At 35.7% G+C, this 22460-nt stretch overlaps 1 protein-coding gene across 6 annotated transcripts in view; it reads right to left on the bottom strand.

Annotated features, from left to right (window-relative positions):
- Positions 1-22460, bottom strand: part of Kyat (Kynurenine aminotransferase) — a 141310-nt gene that overhangs the window by 46438 nt on the left and 72412 nt on the right. For all 6 annotated transcript variants that reach the window (XM_090370506.1, XM_090370508.1, XM_090370503.1 and 3 more), the window contains one exon: positions 2719-2905. In XM_090370506.1, the coding sequence (XP_090226632.1) occupies positions 2719-2905 (187 nt within the window). The remainder of the gene's footprint in view (positions 1-2718; positions 2906-22460) is intronic.

A 22460-nucleotide genomic window follows, 5' to 3' on the forward strand; every position in this document is an offset into this window, starting at 1 on the left:
CTTGTTGCCCTTCTTTGTACTCATTCTAGCAACTCTACATCCTTTCTAAAATGAGGCCTCTTGACCTGTACACAGTACTCTAGGTGTGGCCTGACCATTGCCTTGTATAATGGGATAATCACCTCCCTGTCCCTGCTAGCAAAATTAATATATATCATTGACAAGGCTCCATGATCTGCCCAGCAGCCCCTCTGCACTGCTCAGCGAACTTCATATTTGACTGCACAATTACCCCCCCCCCCCCCCCAAGTCTTTCTCACTTTCCACTTCCCTAAGTGTAATACCACATAGTTGGTATGTTTCTCTTCGGTTATTGCTACCCATATGCAGTACTTTGCATTTGTCAATGTTAAACTTCAGTTGCCACTTTTCAGCCCATTTGTCTAACTTATCTAGATCCAGTTGGAGTAGCATACTATCTTTACTGATATGATGATGTACTCCCCCACATTCAAATTCTGCATCTCTTATATTTCAGTGACACCTTGTCTCTGATATTCCCACAATGTCTTCAATTGATAACTTGACAAGAACTTCAAATTCATCAAATCATTTACTATGCTCCTAGTATTGGTGTACATGCAAGTATACATGCACCTGTTCTTACTCTTAATTACCCTAACACAGCCCATGTATTCATCTGTTTCATGATGACTCACATCAAGCCTTGAAATTCCCAGCACCTTGCTTTCTAGGCTGTTGCACATTCCAGAAGAAGTAATGCAAGAATCACTTTCACCTCTGCCTACAGCTATTGTTAATCTATTAGTCCACGTATGCCCCCTCAAGCTTACAGTTTTCTGACCCACCTATTACTGCCTCGATAGTATCTGCAATTATTCTTGCCCCTCTTCTATTTATGAGTATACCATCCCTGTAAAAACAGTCTCTCCTGTTAACAAGTGCAGACCACACTGATAAAAAATCCACCCAATAAGTTTTGCACAGTCTGTGCAGAGGCTGAATTGAATGATAAGGCTCTCAACTTGTACCCATCTATCATGTCTGGGCAGGAGTGCAGACACTTTTAAATTCAACTTTAATTTGCAACCTTTCCTCAATATTTCCTTGTACTCATTAAATAAGTTAGCAGATATCCTTATCTTAATATCATTAGTGTCAAAGTGTACAACATCACCCTTTTGTGACCTTAAAAGATATCTACTCTACAATATCTTTAACTTTTGCTCCTGGCAGGCATATCCTGGTTCTATTCCACCTATCCTTTCTGCACCATATTTTCCTGTTTCCCTGATATTGAAAGGTCAAACTATAAATAAGGAAAGATAATGCTAAACACTGGATATGCTTAATAGGGCTATAAAACACACAAAAAAAAAAAAAAAAAAGAGGAAGGCTCTAACAGGATACTAAATCGTACTGCACCATGATAATGCCAGACTGCACACTAACAAAATGCCTCAGATGAAAACTGGGGACCTATAGTGGAGAGGTTTCCTAACCTACATATAGCTCAAACTTGGCTCTACCTAATGTTTTTTTTTTTTTTTTTATCTGGACATATGAAGAGATATCTTCATGGAAAACAATTTTTGAATTATGCTGAACTGAAAATTAAGTGACAGGTTAGCTTCAATAATTGGATTCATCCTTTTACCACAGTATATATGTGAGTTGAAAATAACAATGGCAAAAATGTATTGACAAACAAGGTAGATACATAGAATAATGTATATATGCTTCCCAGTGTTTTTTACAAAGATACAAACAGTATTTTTTAATAAATGACCTAACAGATGCAAAGTTTTTAAATATATTTCAACTTGGTATCTGTTGTCTTTATACTTTTGCAGCCAAAAATGGATTGACTTATGGACTGATGAATTACTGATGGACCAACCCTTGCAGGTATCAATTAAATTAAATTTGAATCTAAGGGAAAATAATTTATATAATAGTTTTCACCCTATGCAATAATTTCTAGGAATGAATTATTCGTGTAATTCAAGAAAACTTCATTTTTAATTTCAAAGTTAAAAACCTTACAATACAACTGTTGGTTGTTTCACATAGCTAGGTATTTCTGAATTTTGAAAAGAATTTCAGAAAACACTATCAGCCAACTCTGTTTAGTGCTAGTATAAAATTTGTTTGTTAAAAGAAGCATATAATAATTAGTTATTTCTCAAAATACAGAGTAACAAGAATGTTTATAAAAATGTTGGGGAGGGGGAAACAGAAAGGTAAAAATATTGATACATTTTATCCTTATTAAACTATTAGTTTGGAACACGAAGCGAAAATCATGAAGGGAGATAAACTTCATTTGATAGAATCACTAAATGTAAACTCACTGTAGTATAGATCAGAATAACACTCTACAGCTCCCTAGATTTACAGTTAACTTTTTCAAATCTTTTAGTTATTACGCATTGCATTAAAACATTAGATAAATTTTAGTTTCTCTTATGATGTGATTAGCTAATAACACGAATGTTACAGTTCACATTTTTAAATAAGCAATTGACTTTGTGGGTTTATTTTCTCTTTAGTATTTTTCATTAAAATATCTTGATAATTTGATAATTACACAGATAATTTTAGGGATAAATTTAGAAAGTGAGCATATTCAGTTTCCATAAATGAATACTTCTGAAGCAGCACAATTTCTTTTACAGGGATACTGGATTAGGGCATTTTTCAAATAGTTTTATTATATATGTGTAGTGGTCAAATATAAAAGTTGAAAGTTCATACCTAGGTCAGAAAAATTGGCAATCATAAAGTACCCTCCTTCAGGGACAGTTGGAGCCATCCCTACTGATGATAGAAATTTAGCCATTCTATCTCTTTTTGCTTCAAGCATATCAGCTAATTCCCTCCAATAACTATTTGGTTTTCCCATTCTTTCAATTTCAATTTCAAATCCTATGGCAACAGCTTCCTAAAAGTAAAAATAGAATGGATAACAGATTATAAACAAAAATTCTTTGGAAAACAAAAAATAAAATGGGAGAAAAAGGCAAATTATAAGAGATGGAAAGTAAGTTACACGTGGCTACTAAGTTGATTCACATTGACACTTGAATATGATAGTACATGTGAAGTAGAGGTATCATAACGTTATTTCTTTATAAGATAGTCTTTGCTAATGATTCAAACTAGCTATGTTAAAAATAATTTTTAAAATTCAATTGAATAAGTAAAAACTACTTACAAAAGTGCAAATATCAACATTTTAATTATATAATTATAATGGCCTTGCACATTTTGAACTGTTAAATCTGTTGAACTACAATGAGAAGATTTGCTGTGCAATACACATGCCATATTTATTTCTTTGTGTTTTTATTACCATTTTATATTCTCCAGCAGGGCCGGTTCTGATAGGTGTGCAGTGTGTGCATGCACGCAGGCGGCCAAATCCCTAGGGCGGCTTATAGTGCACTTTACAGAATAAAATTAAAATGTAATTTAATATTATTTTAATATAGTGGCCGGCAATGAAATAGTGAATGTGGCATTGTTAATAAATAATATTGTATTCTCTAAATTATGTTTAATTTTCATTGTGAATGAAAATTAAACATAAAAATAACATAACAAATGTTACTGTAAAATTAAGAAGTCATACCAACATTCACAATGGGAACATAAATATGACTGTAAATGTATTTAGTAATCATGGAAACACAACATGCTCTTCTTTCATACTTCAAAAAAAATTGATGTTTGCATGATGACGGATGATAGAGCTGTGCAGTTTATGGTTATAAATAATGCCAAAGCATACATGTTAAGTGTTTTGCATCAGAAAACTTAGAAGTGCAAGCATAGGTGATGGTGGGTTCATCCATTGAACCAGAGAAGGATTCAACAATGGGACTTCCATAACCTCTACGATTGTGTCTTGTTTTAAACCACGTAAACAAAAGCATAAAAGCTTGGAGTTTGCAAACTTTCATGTTAGCGTCTTATGATTAAGTTGAAAGTTACACTTACGTAATTCATTGTGAATGGTTTCATTAAATAACATAGGTACAAGGTTTTATGCTTATGTTATGTTTAATTTTCATTGTGAATGGACCTTTATTCCCGTACCATTAATCTTAAAGCGATACTTACATCATTGTTTTAATTGTTGACGGAACCGAAACGAAATTTAAATAAATAGAGAAATGCACACAAATGTTATTAATTTAAATATTCACCCAACAATCAATTCTCTTGTCGACTGTTTTCCACATTTTAACAGCAAAAAATTTGTTACTACTGAGTGAGCAGTGAGGTGAAAAGTATGTGGATGGACAACGGGTGCATAAATGATAAATGTAACCTAAGAAACTGTTGTATGAGATTAGAGCTTTTGCTGATAAAGAATAAACATAATAGGTATGTGTTTTCATTTTGTGCTTTTTTATTTTAATTTAGTGTAAGTAAACCTTCAGTGCCCGCACAGAAAGGTTTAAGTTAAGTTTGGGTTATTATGAAGTTTTTATATATTCGAAAAGAGAAAAAATAGTTTGTGCCCTGTAAGCAAATTATTATTATTATAGGTTCAGATATATCAGATAGGAAAACAAAACGTCAGTCTGGTACTTTTTATCGCAAGCGGAAGAATGAAAGTGATAAGGAAAAGGAAAAATTATGAGGATCCATGCTGAAATTCGTAAAGTTGGATGAGGGTGACCCGACAGCATCAACATCAGTCGCTTCAGAATTTATTTCAGACAGTAAGGACGAAATGGAAGGTGAAAAATCAATGACAAGTCTGAAGTTTGTTTGAAATTGTGCCAAGAAATATCAGTGCCTGAATCAAGCTGTGGTGAAGATAATTTAGAAAATAATAATTTTGTTGAATTGAAGGCCGAATATGATATAGGGGATCCTTTTAGCTGGCCACCAATTATTGATAATCAGTTATTAGAACTCATAATTCAGAAGAGACCTGTTACAGGTCTCTTCTGAATTATGAGTTCTAATAACCGATTATCAATATATGAGACTTTTAACCTAATGGTGAAAAAGTTCAAAGAACTTGGTTAATCTGTTCTACAAAATTGAATAATGTGTTTTGCTTTTGTTGCAAGTTGAATTTGATAAAAGACGATGGCAAGCCATTATTGAAAGAGTCATTGCAATTGTTTTTAGCAGGGCAGTGTTTATCATTCAGAGGTTAGATTAGAGTAATTAAAGTAATTCGAGGGAAATCAGTTACCCTTAGGTTACCTAAATACTTGGCCGTATGGCTCTATAGGTATACTTTTACTCTGAATACCTACCTATATTCCATATTCTTATTAAATTTCATTTATCATTTGATTCCCTTGGCATAAGGTTCAATAAATACTGTAATATATATAAATATATATAGGTATGCATGTATGTGCATGCATGTGGGAATTAAAGGGTTTGGATAATAGTGCAAGGATGGAAGTGAAATTTACAAAAAATGTCAAAAACTAATAGGGGAAAGATAGTAGAAAACGGAAAAGTTGTAGTAGTGAAAAAGCAAGAAAGAATGTAAATATCCTATATGTTATAATGATTTAAGAGAATTAAAGGTTGAATTGAAAAGCCAATTAAAGAGAGAGAGCTGTAAAGTAAAATAATTAATGCAAAGAAATTATCCCACCTAGTTTTATTCTTTAATTTGCTTCTCTTCCATTTATATGGACAAGTATAGAAATCCAGTTCCTGATACAAGGTCAGGTGTAGTCCCCTCATGATATACCTGACCATGTATCAATATTCACTTTAGCTAGCATCAGATTTTAGCATATTTGCTTCCCTCCTTTTTTCGACTTATAGCTGGTTGCGAGGTTAGCCTGGGCAGACATTGCTCCTTAAAGCTCTTCAAACAGACAAGTTTTTCCTGATTTATTTTCTGCTTTATTAGTTTAAATTGTCATATTAACTTATTTTCTAGAGCAGCTTTATATTCCTAGTTACGATACTTAGTTTAAAGTTTAACTTAGACAGAGATTTCGTAGATATTACTTAGTATCGGTAACGGTATCAAATCCACGTGTCACAAATTGAACGAGAGGTCTTTTAACCAAATTTAGTCGATTTATTAACCAATTGTTATATCAAATTATCTTCTATAAGTAGATTATAGACCTAGTCAGGATCCTTAGTTTATTCTAAATTGAGATAGCGAGATTTCGAAGCTAATCAATACTTACGAGTCCGTAGAAATACCGTTCGTGAATTCCCGCCATTTTTACACGATAGCATAAGCTTAGTGTAGTATACTGCATAATATAATATTGTCAATTAATCAGTAAATCTATTAATCTTGATAAACTTTATTGTCAATAAAATTGTATTTTTAACTCTATAAATATATATAACGACTTAATCGTAACAAATAATTAATACATAACTATAGTGGTACACGTGATATGGAAGTTGTATAAAGGGAACACTAGATACCGAAAATAAAAAAAAGAAAAAAAAAAAAAAATATATATATATATATATAACATAACTGTTTTGGGATATAACTTAAGGATTTAATTTTTGTTTTAAATTTTATTGAATTAAATTGGAATCATGACTCTGACCAGAGCAGCAAAGCAAAAGGCTCAAGCTAATGGGAGTGCTGTGGTTCAGGGGAGAACTGAGGGGGGCAGTTGCCCTCTGAATCACAGTCTATTAAAATGCACTGTTTGCTTGATGTTTGCGGAGCAGTCGGGTACGGGACATGATACTGCCAAGGGGGATGTCTTTGTGTGTGCACGATGTAAGGAGTGCAAGGAAATCAGGCGACAACTCAGCGTTGTTATGGGCCTTTATGAAACCTTGAAGGACAGGGTGGATGCCCTCGAAGGAAATAAATTGAGGGGCCCATCAAGCTCTCAGCTGCCCACATCAACGCCAGAGCTTGCACTTGGTCATCAGGCAACACAGGGGCAGCCCCCTAGGCAGAATGCGCTGGTCCCACAGGAACTAGTAGTTGTTGGTGACTCTATTGTCAGGGAAACAGGGAACATGCTTTGTAAAAAGGATAGGTGGAATAGGACCAGGGTATGTCTGCCAGGGGCAAAGGTTGATGACGTTGTAGAGCGGATATCATCTTTTAAGGGCACAAAAGGTGATATAGTTGTACACGTTGGCACTAATGATATTAAGAGTAGGAGACCGGCGGAATTACTTAGCAAGTACAGGTCACTGTTGAAAAAAAGCCGTGAATTAGGGTTGAACTTGAAAGTGTCTGCAATTCTGCCCAGACACGATAGGAGGGAGTATATGATGAGAGCCTTGTCGATCAATTCGGCCCTGGAGGGATTGTGCAAGGCTCAAGGGGTAGAATTTTTTTCAGCCTGGACTGTACTTGTTAACAGGAGAGATTGCTTCTACAGGGATGGGATACACTTAAATAGAAAGGGTGCAAGAATTTTTGCTGATGCTGTCGAGGCAGTGTTAGGTGGGTCGGAAAACTGCTAGTTGGGGGGGATACAAGGACTAATAGATTAACAGTAGCCACTGGCAGAGGTGGAAGTGATTCTTGCACTGCTTCTATTCAAATGAGCAGAAGTCTGAAAAACAAGATGCAGGATATTTCAGAGACTGCTGGTAGTCATTGCGTTACAAGTAAACACATGGGTTGTGTTAGGGTAGCTAAGAATAGAAACAGGTGCATGTATACCTGCTTGTACACCAATGCTAGGAGTTTGGTAAATAAATTTGATGAATTTGAGGTATTGCTCAAAACATCAAAGGCAGATATTGTTGGGATATCAGAGACGTGGTGTCACGCAGATGTAGGTAATGCTGAACTGGAATTTGGGGAATACAATGTATATAGAAAGGATAGACAGGACAGGAGGGGAGGAGGGGTTATGCTATTAATTAAGAAACACATAAAGTCAAAGGAAGTGAAGCCAGTTGACATCGATGGACAGGGCAGTGTCGAGTCAGTTTGGTGTGACATAAGCATAGGGAAATCAAAATTGAGAGTAGGAGTGTGCTATAGGCCTAATGACTCTGATGAGTATAATAATATATTGTACAGGGAAATAGAGTGGGCCAGTAAATCAGAGAGTCTTATAATGGGGGATTTTAATTTCCCAGATATTGACTGGAATTTGTGGGTTGGTCACTCGCACACTAGCAAGGCTTTTGTGGATTTATTGGATGATTGATTTCTACATCAGCATGTTCGTGAGGCAACAAGAGGGAGCAATACTCTTGATCTGATTATCAGTAGTGATTCTTCATGCATTAAGAACCTGCAGATAAATGAACCACTAGGTGGCAGTGATCACAGTGTGTTGAAGTGGGATTTACTCAAGGAGGTAACTACCATCAGAGGTAAAGGGAGGGGTTTTTGTTTTCGTAAAGGCGACTATGATGGTCTGAGACAGTATTTAAATTCTATACAGTGGGACCAACTGATGATGTTACCAACAGCAAACTCAAAATGGGAAGCATTCAAGGAACTAATCTTGGTGGCTACCAAGCTTTACATACCAACTAAGAAATATTGTTCAAGGTTTAGGCCTAAATGGTTGTCAGATGGACTAATGAGACATGTGGCAGAGAAGAAAATGCATGGGATACATACAAATTAATGGGTGACATGGAAGCCTATGATAGATATAAGTTGGTCTGTAACCAAGTCACAAAGGAGATTAGGCAGGCAAAGGCAGACTACGAAAAATCCTTGGCAAAGGATGCAAAGAAAAACAGAAAGGAGTTCTTTACATACTTGAACTCGAGAAGGAAAGGGATGAATCAGATTGGTCCACTGGATATTGATGGTTCAACAGTTGAGGATCCTGCTCAGGTGGCTAACAATCTAAACGAGTATTTTGCATCTACATTCACGCATGAGGAGTTATTCAGGAAGGAGAATGATGTAGGTAAAGTAAACATTGGCAGTGAGCTGGATGATTTTGTAATAACTGAGAGGGAAGTGGAGGAGAGATTGTTGAGGATAAACATAAAAAAGGCACCTGGGGTGGATGGGATCTATCCAGTTATATTAAAGGAGGCAGCAAAGGAAGTATGCAAACCCCTAGCCATAATTATGAGAGCTTCTTTGGACTCAGGGGAGGTACCCATAGACTGGAGATGTGCAAATGTAACCCCAATTAAACAAAGGAGGATCAAAGGCTGACACAAGTAATTATAGACCTGTTAGTTTAACTTCTGTTCCAGGTAAATTAATGGAGGCACTGGTTAAAGAAGCACTGCAGGATCATCTAGACAAGAATTCAGTTATAGCTCAGACGCAGCATGGTTTTGTTAAGGGCAGGTCTTGCCTGACCAATTTGATTGGATACTATGATGTAGTCACAAAAGAACTGGATGCAGGGAATAACTTTGATATTATATATTTGGATCTTAGAAAGGCTTTTGATACTGTTGCACATGGAAGACTGCTGCACAAATTGGAGCAGTGTGGCATTGGAGGCAAATTGCTGCTATGGATAAGGGGATGGTTGAGTGGCAGAAGACAGAGAGTGGTAATCAATGGACACTGCTCAACGTGGACTAATGTTATTAGTGGAGTTCCTCAAGGTTCAGTGTTGGGTCCATTGTTGTTTTCGGTGTTTATGAATGATATTGATGATGGGATATCAAGTTTAATGTCTAAGTTTGCAGATGATACAAAGGTTGGCAGGGTCGTTAAGGACACTACTGACGCTATGCTGCTGCAACAGGATCTGGAAAGGTTGAACAGATGGGCTGAGAGGTGGCAAATGAAGTTTAACATTGACAAATGTAAAGTACTACATATGGGTAACAGTAACCCCAGAGCAATGTATCAACTCTGCGGTACTACACTGACAGTGGTGGAGAATGAAAAGGACCTGGGGGTAATTGTGCAGGCAGATATGAAGTTCTCTGAGCAGTGCAGACGAGCTGCAAGAGTAGCTCATGGTGTCTTGTCAATGATATACAGGAATTTTTCTAGCAGGGATAAGGAGGTGATTATTCCCTTGTATAAGGCAATGGTTAGGCCACATCTTGAGTACTGTATACAGGTCTGGAGGCCTCATTTCAAGAAGGATGTAGAGCTGCTGGAACGGGTACAGAGAAGGGCAACAAGATTAGTAAATGGAACAAAGGGTTGCTCTTACGAAGAAAGGCTTAAGTTTTGCAAATTACAGAGTCTGGAGACTAGGCACCGGCGAGGTGATCTGATAGAGGTGTATAAGGCTTTGAATGGTTTGAGCATGCTCAATGCCAATGGGATTCTTCATCTTTCTCAGAATAATCACCTCAGAGGGCATAAATTCAAATTGAGGAAGGACGGATGTCGGATAGATGTGCGGAAATTTGCCTTTGGCCAGCGGGTGGTTGGTTGGTGGAACCGACTTCCATCACTTGTTGTTGAAGTTGATAGCCTAAACAAATTTAAAGCTCAACTGGACAGGTATTTCGAACGAACGGAGGGGTGAAATGGGATTGGTCTGTGTTTTTTTATTTTTATTTATTTATTTTTTTTGGCTGATGCTGAATAAGCTTGCTTTCTTGCATCATATGCCTCTACTAATGCTAATGCTAACCACCCATTTCTGATGCTGGCTAGTTCACCTTTTATTGGTTTAATTATTTTGCATTAATTATTTTACTTTACATTTTACAGGAAAACCATCTACTGGGAGTACAGTTAGATGAGAATGGACATATCATATAATGACTGACAGGAAGGTCACATGGTACGATTGAGGTGAGAAGCGAATGTCACTCAATAGGCATTACTAAAAACTAGGGCTTGCATAAAACCGAGAAATTTCAAAACAGAGTTTCACCGAAGTTTACTTTTAAAACTGGTTTTAAAACAGATTTTCTCAGACTTAGGGAAAATAATTAAAAGCTTATAACACAGGTATTTATTTTATCTTGGGTAGATTGTACAAATCTTTTAAACAAAATCTATCACCTCTTATAGTAAAAAAAATTAAAAAATTAAAATGCTCCAAAAAAGTAACCAGCTTGAGATTATACAAAATTACAAATTGTATTCAAATCCTTTGAATAAAAACTATCTTCTCGTATAGTAAACAAAAAAATAATGAGCCCTATAATAATAATAAAAAATAAATAAAAATAACGTGAAAAAAACAGCTTGGGGAAATTACTTTACTATTTATTGCTCCGATTTTTCTGAAAATGATCCTTTAAAAAACACAGTATATTGAGCATTTTTCCTATAGATTTGACCTTATTTTTGTGTTAAAGAGACCACTGATCGAAAACACTGTCTCAGATTGGACACTTGTTGGTTTAATGGTCAGCAGTGCTCTATAAACTTTCTCCAGCTTTTCACTTCTACTGCTAGTTGCCTCGAAATTTTAAATTCTTTGCTGATTTCCAATTCACTTGGATATTTTGAAGGCTCTTCAGTTAATCTCTTTAGCATTAGCATTAGTAGAGGCATTTGATGCAAGAAAGCAAGCTTATGCAGCATCAGCCAAAAAAAAAAAAAAAACCCCACTTCCACTTCACCCCTCTGTTCGTTCCAAATACCTGTCCAGCTGAGCCTTAAACTTATTTAGGCTATCAACCTCCGCCACAAGGGATGGAAGTCTGTTCCACCAACCAACCACCCGCTGGCTAAAGGCAAATTTCCTCACGTCTATCCTACATCTGTCTTTCCTCAATTTGAATTTATGCCCTCTCAGGTGATTTTTCTGAGCTAGAGGAAGAATCCCATCAGCATTGAGCATGCTTAAACCATTCAAGGCTTTATACACCTCTATCAGATCACCTCGCTGGTGCCTAGTCTCCAGACACTGTAATTTGCAAAACTTAAGCCTTTCTTCGTAAGAGCACCCCTTTGTTCCATTCACTAACTGTACTCGTTCCAGCAGCTCTACATCCTTCTTGAAATGAGGCCTCCAGACCTGTATACAATACTCTAGGTGTGGCCTGACCATTGCCTTATACAATGGAATAATCACCTCCTTATCCCTGCTGGAAAAATTCCTGTATATCATTGACAATACTCCATGAGCTACTCTTGCAGCCCGTCTGCACTGCTCAGAGAACTTCATATCTGCCTGCACAACCACCCCCAAGTCCCTTTCATTCTCTACCACTGTCAGTGTAGTACCACAGAGTTGATACGTTGCTCTGGGGTTGCTGTTTCCCATGTGTAGTACTTTACATTTGTCAATGTTAAACTTCATTTGCCACCTCTCAGCCCATCTGCTCAACCTTTCCAGATCCTGTTGCAGCAGCATAGTGTCAGTAGTGACCTTGACAACCTGGCCAACCTTCGTATCATCTGCAAACTTGGACATACCTTGATATACCATCTTGATATACAAGATATATACAAGATATACAAGCTTGATATACCATCATCAATATCATTTATAAATACAGAAAACAATAAAGGACCCAATACTGAACCCTGAGGGACTCCACTAATAACATTAGTCCACGATGAGCAGTGTCCATTGATTACCACTCTCTGTCTTCTCCCCCTCAACCACCCCTTTATCCATAGCAGCAATTTGCCTCCAATGTCACACTGCTCCAATTTGTGTAGCAGTCTTCCATGTGCAACAGTATCAAAAGCCTTTCTAAGATCCAAGTATATAATATCAAAGTTATTCCCTGCATCCAGTTCTTTTGTGACTGCATCATAATATCCAATCAAGTTGGTCAGGCAAGACTTCCCCTTAACAAAACCATGCTGTGTCTGAGTTATAACTGAAGTCTTGTCTAAATGATCCTGCAGTGCTTCTTTAACCAGTGCCTCCATTAATTTTCCTGGAACAGAAGTTAAGCTCACAGGTCTATAATTACTTGTGTCAGCCTTTGATCCTCCTTTGTGAATTGGGGTCACATTTGCACATTTCCAGTCTATGGGTACCTCCCCTGAGTCCAAGGAAGCTCTCATAATTATGGCTAAGGGTTTGCTTACTTCCTTTGCTGCCTTCTTTAATATAACTGGATAGATCCCATCTGCCCCGGGTGCCTTTCTTGTGTTTATCTTCAACAGTTTCTCCTCCACTTTACTCCCAGTTATTGCAAGATTCTGTAGCTTACTGCTAGAGTTGAATACACCTCTGGCATTTCCCTTGCTGTATAACTCCTCATGTGTGAATGTCGATGCAAAATATTCATTTAGTTTGTTACCTACCTGAGCAGGATCATCAACAGTTGACCCATCAATATCAAGTGGACCAATCTGATTCATCCCCTTCCTTCTAGAGTTTACATAAGTAAAGAACTCTTTGCTGTTTTTCTTTGCATCCCTTGCCAAGGATTTCTCGTAATCTGCCTTTGACTGCCTAACCTCCTTTGTAACTTGGTTGCATATCAACTTGTATCTATCATAAGCTTCTGTGTCATGTGTTAATTTGTAAGTATCCCATGCATTTTTCTTCTCTGCCATATGCCTCATTAGTTCATCTGACATCCATTTTGGCCTAAACCTTGAACAATATTTCTTAGTTGGTATGTAAAGCCTAGTAGCTTCCAAGATAAGTTCTTTGAATGCTTCCCATTTTGAATTTGCTGTTGGTAACATCATCAGTTGGTCCCACTGTATAGAATTTAAATACTGTCTCAGTCCATCGTAGTCGCCTTTACGGAAGCAATAACCCTTCCCTTTACCCCTAATGGTAGTTACCTCTTTGAGTAAATCCCACTTCAGCACACTGTGATCACTGCCACCTAGTGGTTCATTTATCTGCAGATTCTTAATGCATGAAGAATCACTGCTGATAATCAAATCAAGAGTATTACTCCCTCTAGTTGCCTCCCGAACATGCTGATGTAGAAAACAATCATCCAATAAATCCACAAAAGCCCTGCTAGTGTGTGAGTAACCAACCCCCAAATTCCAGTCAATATCTGGGAAATTAAAATCTCCCATTATAAGACTCTCTGATTTACTGGCCCACTCTATTTCCCTGTACAGTTCCTTATTATACTCATCAGAGTCATTAGGCCTATAGCACACTCCTACTCTCAATTTTGATCTCCCAATGCTTATGTCACACCAAACTGACTCAACACTGCACTGTCCGGCAATGTCGACTGGCTTCACTTCCTTGGTTTTTATGTGTTTCTTAACTAATAGCATAACCCCTCCCCCCTTCCTATCCTGTCTATCCTTTCTGTAGACGTTGTACTCCCCAAATTGCAGTTCTGTATCCCTTATATCTGTGTGACACCACGTCTCTGATATCCCAACAATATCTGCCTTTGATGTTTTGAGCAATACCTCAAATTCATCAAATTTATTTACTAAACTCCTAGCATTGGTGTACACGCAAGTATACCTGCACCTGTTTCTATTCTTAGCTACCCTAACACAACCCATGTGTTTACTTGTACCGCAATGGCTCCCAGCAGTCTCTGAAATACCATGCATCTTGTTTTCCAGGCTTCTGCTCATTCTAATAGAAGCAGTGCAAGAATCTCTTTCACCTCTGCCAGTGGCTACTGTCAATCTATTGTTCTTTGTCTCCCCCCAAGCTAGCAGTTTTCCGACACTTTTATTGCACTATCATACTCTCGCACGAGTGTATCTCAAACATCGGAACTAGACGAGTCTTTGGTTTCTTCTAAAAGAACAGTTCGTTTATTTTCAGTTTCTTCATTCAACGCTAAGACTCCTCGGAATGTTTTGCAAATAATCTCTGATAAATCTCTTCAGCATGCTTTTTCAAAACTTGCTTACTTGGAAAATCAAAAGTTCTTGAACCTGAATCTTCTTTCCTAAACTTTTTGGGGTTGTGTAGATAGCTCAGCAAAGCCACAGTTTGGCAATTTCATCTTGCATTGTAACGCTGCAAAAGGCTTTGGTGAAACTTTAAAGCAAATGGGTTTTCTGCTGTATCAAGCTTAGCAAGCAGAAATTCTATTGAAGACTCTATTTTAAGTAAGTCTGTATCTTCTGAGGTTATAGCCTTCAGAATCATTTCAATTGGTCGCAAAGTTTCACATAGCAATTCAAGTGTTTTCCATTCATCATCAGACACAGCTTCAGTTGACTGTACTGCACATAGAGCATTTGGAATGCAATTTTTCAATTTCAAAAATCTCTCAATCATATAGAATTGTGTTATCCCATCTAGTCTTGCAATCTAATATAAGTTTATATTCTTTCCCATTAAATTTTGATTTAACAAAATTTTGTAATATGTCATTTTTGGTAGGCGATTTTCGAAAAAGCTTAATAGTTTGTGCAATATTGGCCATTGGATTGAAGAAATAAATCAGCTCATCGGTAAAGTCGGTTTGATAAAGCATGCCTTGCTGTCTTTCTTCAACTTCTTCATCATCATTGTACATTATTTTGTACATTATTTTCATTTTCTTCATTGTCTTTGGGAGACTCAGACTGTGGCACCATAATTGATTGTTTTTTCATAAAGTACATCTATAACTGACAGATGTATACAATAGGTTATACAATGTTGATCATTAGGCGTAATTTGCTTGCCAAACTTAATCATCACTGCTGCTCTATTGGTGGTGCAGGCAATAATATCCTCATCCAAGTTCAAACCAAATTCCTTCAAGTGTCCATTCACATTTGCTCAGTTCTTCTGCAATCAAGTGAACCATTAATCTCAATAAGACCTAACGACCAATGATTGTCTTTTGAATGCACATTTATATTCATATACCTTTTATTTTGTATAGACGTATATTCGTCTAGGGTCAATGAATACCATGCACCCAAAACCAATGAATTTTTGAAATGCTGAATGAATTCTTCTTTCTTGGTTTTATAATAATTCAGAACCATATTTTTAATTTCATTCACTGAGGCTGGTGGTAATTTATCGTATTTATTTCTCTGAAGGTGAAGGCTTGACTGTATAAACTCACTCTTGGCAACTGAATTAAAAGAAAATCCATCTAAAGCAGTTAATTTTGAAATCTCTTCTTCCATAGATTTTTTAACGATAAAGTTTTCTAATGTTCTTACCATTTTTATGGGAGGTTCACTGTTATCTTGTTTAATGTCAATCTGATGCATTTTCTTTAAATGCAACATCAAAGATGATGTAGATCCTCCAGACGACTTCATTATCTTCTGACATTTCGAACATTGTGCTTCATCTTTGCTTTTTCAAGCAAAATAATTCCATACATTTGATTTCATCTTAGACATATTAAGAGTAATAAATATTAATTAGTAGGAATTTATATCACTGACAATTTTAAATAAAAATATTGAAGATAACAAAGGCACAATACTATGCGTCACTCCCGCAAGCACTGAATGAAGAGTCTAAACGAGGCAAGTTTCAAAATTTTCACAAAAGAAATTTTTTATTTATTTACTTGCAATTTTTTTTCCCCAATTAAATCTATTGTATTTTCAAAATTACATAAAAGCTAACTTTGGTGAAGCTGCTTTTTGGAGAACATTTGATCACAAATTTAATAGGAATAAAGAAGCAAAAAACTTTCTACGATTGAAATTTGATGCAATATTCAGCGAATCTGTTTCTAGTGGGTAACTATCAATAAGGCGCGTTCCATAACTTGCCTGGCGAACAAGATAGATGGAACGAAGAAATGTTGAGCATTTTCTTTTACACTATCGCTCCGACTCACTCAGTTGTAAATGAGTACACCTGCATTGTGCCATGATACAGGTGGGATGATAAAAGGTACCCCTCATAGATTTAGGCCACTTGCCCATGAGATTCGTACCTAAACATAAAATAGAATAAAAAACATGTTTAAAACATAAAGCAGTTGAATGATCCAGACAAAGGAACAAACAAAAGAAAATGTTCGTAACAAAAAACTATATTCGAGGGCTAACTAAGAAAATATTTGAATCCGGTTTTAGAAGCTCGGTTTCGGTTTTAACAACTCGATATGAAAACCGATTTAACCGGTTTTATAAAACCGGTTTGCAAGCCCTACTAAAAACTGACTATGGTAGCATTCTATGTATTGCCGAAACAGCACACTAAAGGTTTACCACAGCGAATTTCGTTTTCCCCTGAGCCAACATCAATTTACAAATCTACCCTATTTATTGTAAAGTTTATGACCACTTTTAAGAAAACCCATTTGGTTTTATAACTGTAACAAAAATGAAACAAAGACCCTCCCTACAGGCATCAATGGCCACAAGTATTCACTAAAAGGATGATTTATTCCAGATACTAATGCGCAATTTCGGAGGGAAGGAGGCTGTATATCTGAGCAGCTGTTTAGCAGTAAATGCTTGAAAATCTTCAAAAATGCCTTTTTTTTTTTTGAGAGACTAACACTTCGCTATATGGAGTTAATTTTACATGTAATTTCGTTTCAAGGCGAAATGTTTTGTGAAAAAATTCGTAATATAGAGAAATTCGTCAAATAGAAGTTCATAATAGAGAAGTTCCACTGTATATATATATGAAATGCCTAATATAGAACTGTGTTTAAAGAAGAAGTGTCAGTTGATAGATAAAAATGAAAATATGGATGATATGACAGATGTGCCTGAATGTGCAAAGCAGTAGTAAAGGATGCAAATATATATATATGCATGTGGGAATTAACGGGTCTGATAATAGAGCAAAATGCCAAATTTTTTTTTTTTTTTTTTAATTTTGTTCTTTTAGAACAATTTGTCATCAATCACATAGGCTATATGCTCTTGTATTTTCTTTTTCTGAAAAGTAACATACAGAATACATTAACCATAAATTTTCTTTCTTGTATATATGAATGAAAGCAGAATAAAATAAATTCACAAAGTCGTATATTTCTTCAAAGTGATTGATAGGAAAGGTCCTGTGATACTATTGAATTGGCAAGCGAACGTCATTGAGTGGGCAGTACTAACAATTCACTATACGGCCAGCGCAGCGAAGTTTGCGGTGTATGTATCGGCAAGAGTTGCAGTCCAGTAATTTTTACAATTGCAGAAACAATGTCGAAGAGAAAGTGTTTAAATATTAATGATAAAGCAAAGATTCTTCATGATATTGACCAGGGTTTTAAGAAAAAAGATACTGCGGAGAAATATGGCATACCTGCAAGCAGCTTATCTATGATTTTAAAAAATCGAGAATCAATTTTAAATGCAATTGAAGGAGGAGCAGACAAGAAGCGAATTAAGTTGTGTATATACAAAGATGTTGATAAAGCTGTTCTAAAATGGATGCAAATGATACATGAAAAGAATATAGCAATATTGGGTCCAATAATTAAGCAATAAGCTCTGAAATTTGCACATACCCTGGGACATACAGAATTCAATGCGACCACTGGGTGGCTAGATAAATTTAAGAAGTGCCACAGAATTGTGGAAAAGGTTATTTGTGGAGAAAGTGTTAATGTAAGCGAAGAAGATTGCAACAGTTGGAGGAACAATATCTTAAAGAAGATTTTGGAAAAATATGAACTTAAGGATGTTTTTAATGCTGACGAAATGGGTTTCTTCTTTAAATGTTTACCGAATAGAACACTTGCTTTTAAAGATGATAAATGTTTTGGCAGAAAAACAAAGCAAAGAAAGAATCACTGTGGTAGTTGGAGCAAATATGGCAGGAAGTGAAAAATTAAGACTTTTAGTCATCAGAAAATCAAAAAACCCAAGATGTTTTAGAGGCACAATCTTTGGAAGTTGACTACACCTTTAATAAAAAAGCATGGATGACAAGTGATATCTTTGAAGACTGGATATTAAAACTAGACAAGCGTATAACAAAAGAAAAAAAGGAAAATCGTGTTGGTAAATGACAACTGTCTGGCACATCCTGCCAGTATTTCTGCCAAACTTAAGTGTGAAGTTGTTGTTTTTACCACCAAATGTGATGTCAAAACTCCAGCCAATGGACCAAGGCATTATTAAAAATTTTAAATTTCTTTATCGAAAGAAAATAATAATGAAGATTGTCAATGCGTTATCAGAAAATAGAAACTTGGAGGTTACAATTAATCTTAGAGATTGCATCTCTGATCTGGCAAACGTTTGGACAAACAATGTCACTGAATACAGTATTCAAAATTGTTTTTCGAAAGCGGGATTTGCATTGAAGACAGAAATCAAACAAAAACTGGATGAACAAGATGAACTGCCCCTTTCACAACTGAAAAACATTTGGACATTATTAGAATTGTCCGGAAACATCGAAAATGAAATAACACTGGATAGTTATGTTTATGTAGATCAAGATCTGACTACAACAGAACATCCAATTGAAGATGAAATACTGCTGAACAGTGTTAGACGCGACCATGATCACAAAGAAATTAACGATGATGCCGAAGGCACATCAGAACAACCCGTAGAAAAGCCAACTCGCGAAGAAATGATTAACGCTTTTAAAAAGGTTCATATGGGTCTACAGTTTTGTAAAAATGTTCCTGATAATGTTTTTAATGCTCTGAACAAATGTGAGGTTTTCTTTGAGAATCAGACATTTTTTAATTGTACTGTGCAAACGAAAATTAGATTTTTTTAATTTGTGATACTTACTGGCGAAAATTGTGTAAATGTAATTTAAATAAGTGTTTTTGAAATAAAATACATTAAAAATAAATGCAGATTCACTTACATTTTCTAATTAAATAACAATTTCTAATAAAAAAGAAACTGTTTTTCGTTAATAATAACGAAATTTCTCTATAACGAATTTTTTTGCAGGATTTATCGAATTCATTATAGGGAAGTTCGACTGTATATATATAGTTTTTTTTTGGGATGTGTGCAACGGTATGGCATACCGTGACAACTTTATTAACAGTGGCTTGGAACATTTGGATGAAGTACGCTTCGAAATTTGTAATATTCCATAAATTTTTTCACATGTTTACCTACTATTCAAATAAGCGTAAAGTTATTTAACTAAATTTGCATTTTTTGCATTAGCAGAGGCATATGATGCAAGAAAGCAAGCTTATTCAGCATCAGCCAAAAAAAAAAAAAAAAAAAAAAAACCCGCTCCCATTTCACCCCTCCGTTCGTTCGAAATACCTGTCCAGTTGAGCTTTAAATTTGTTTAGGCTATCAACTTCAACAACAAGTGATGGAAGTCGGTTCCACCAACCAACCACCCGCTGGCCAAAGGCAAATTTCCGCACATCTATCCGACATCCGTCCTTCCTCAATTTGAATTTATGCCCTCTGAGCTGATTATTCTGAGCAAGATGAAGAATCCCATTGGCATTGAGCATGCTCAAACCATTCAAAGCCTTATACACCTCTATCAGATCACCTCGCCGGTGCCTAGTCTCCAGACTCTGCAATTTGCAAAACTTAAGCCTTTCTTCGTAAGAGCAACCCTTTGTTCCATTTACTAATCTTGTTGCCCTTCTCTGTACCCGTTCCAGCAGCTCTACATCCTTCTTGAAATGAGGCCTCCAGACCTGTATACAGTACTCAAGATGTGGCCTAACCATTGCCTTATACAAGGGAATAATCACCTCCTTATCCCTGCTAGAAAAATTCCTGTATATCATTGACAAGACACCATGAGCTACTCTTGCAGCTCGTCTGCACTGCTCAGAGAACTTCATATCTGCCTGCACAATTACCCCCAGGTCCTTTTCATTCTCCACCACTGTCTATTGTTAAGTGTCTATTGTCTATTGTTTTCACTGTCTATTGTTAAGATATTTTCTGTATAAAACTTTATAACCATTTTTAGAATTCTAAATTACTCAGTTGGACTTCTGTTTAACGAACTCCTTTTATAGCAAATTTTTTTTGAATTCCCCATGGAAATTACATTTAAAATAGTTTACATTGAGCAAAGAAAATTTTTATATAATGAACGGCTTAGGAAAGATTAACTGGGTACGCACTGTTCGCACTTCTGGCCTTCAGTGCTGCTGCTAACTTAGAATTGAGAGGGTTAACGGGATTACCATTCTACAACTTAGGGGTACCTGGTAAAACCTATCTGGCCATCTGTCCCACATACGTAGAAGTCACGCTGGTCAACAGTGAGCAAATTAATGGGTATTCTCAAAGGGGCTCTGGCCTACCTTCTACTGCAGTAGTGTTGAACCTTTCCCATACAGGGGCCATATTCAAAGTTCATTTCTTTCAGGGGTTGCACTGAGTGATTTAAGAAAAATTAAGTGCGTTACATTTTCCATATCTTGTTACATGTAAATGGAAGTTTCTGTTTTCATGTTACTGTTTTTTATTTTCAGGCTATATATAAAAAATGCAAATTTCCAATACTTTTATGCGTATGGAATCTATGTCATTAATTTATTTTTTAGATTTTATTAAAATTATAATATGACTTTCTTTTGTTTTTCAGAAAAATACTTTATTTTTGCCTTGAAATTCTCACTTCAGAAAATTTACAACCTGAAAGGATCACTGCTTAAGATGAATAATATAAAGTGAATAAATAAAAATAATGATACACCTAAAATTGAAAATATTTGAAAATTTTATTAAGTACAATACACCATTACATTTACTAAACAAAACATTTAATGAGAATTTTTTTTTGATAATTAGCAAAATTTAAAATGCTGTATTCACTTTCCACGCAGGCGTAGGTTGGATACCGCTGTGAATCAAGTGTAAGCGTCCCGTTCGAGAATTTGGAGAGAGAGAGTGATTTTCTTTTATCCTGACAAATAATCATCTGTTGTTTCACAGAAGTGCGTTATCCACATTTCCCCATAAATTTTCCTTATCTCGGTTTACATAGTCACAGTAGCTGAATATCCGAATGAAAAGTTAAAAAAAGAAAAAATAATTAAAAAAAAAACAAAAGAAAAAATAATTTAAAAAAAAAATGAAAAGAAAAGAAAAAATTCAAACATCAATGAGAAAAGAAGGAAAATGAGAACAATGAAGGTATTAAAAACTTTTAAACAAGAAATGTTGGCATTTGGTGAGAATGAAGTTAGAAAATTGTCAATTAGGCTTCAGTTAAATGAAAGAGATACAATTTGTAGATTTTGAGAAAACCTAATTAAAAAGACGTTTCGGAAAAATTGAAGAGCACTTGATGACCGCTCTGAGTATATCAATTTCATCAAGTGAATGCAAATGAGGATTTTCACATATGAATCTGATCGTCAGCCCAACCAGAGCTTCGTTAATGACAAAAACAATTTCTTCATTACTATTTCTTAAAATTGTAGCCCCACCACTGACACATTTTGATCCAGCAAATATATGATTTGTGGCTGCTTCGGAAATGTCATCCAGCAACAGACACAAACAAGAAAAGAAGTCGGCATAGTGTGTTGGATGAGAACTCAATAAAAATTTGGATTATTCTATAAAAAACTTTATGAAATTTTTACTTATTATTTTTTTACACATTTTACTTATTTTTTTATATTTCTATATGTTAAAATAATTTTTCCTCCTATTTAGTGATATTTATTCAGCCAATGGGAGAAGAGGGATGCGGTTTATGCAGTAATATGCAACAAATACTAAAATATATAATGGAAGCTTGTTTTACTGTGGTAAAACAAGCTTCTGTTTAATGCTAGATAAACCTGGTGTATGCACTTTGTTTTAACATGACTACGCGGTACCATTCTTGATTTTCATATGTAACATATTTATGTATTCA

The sequence above is a fragment of the Mastigoproctus giganteus genome, chromosome 3 (assembly GCF_048544385.1).
Source record: "Mastigoproctus giganteus isolate SK-2022 chromosome 3, ASM4854438v1, whole genome shotgun sequence".
In the NCBI taxonomy this organism is placed as follows: domain Eukaryota; kingdom Metazoa; phylum Arthropoda; class Arachnida; order Uropygi; family Thelyphonidae; genus Mastigoproctus; species Mastigoproctus giganteus.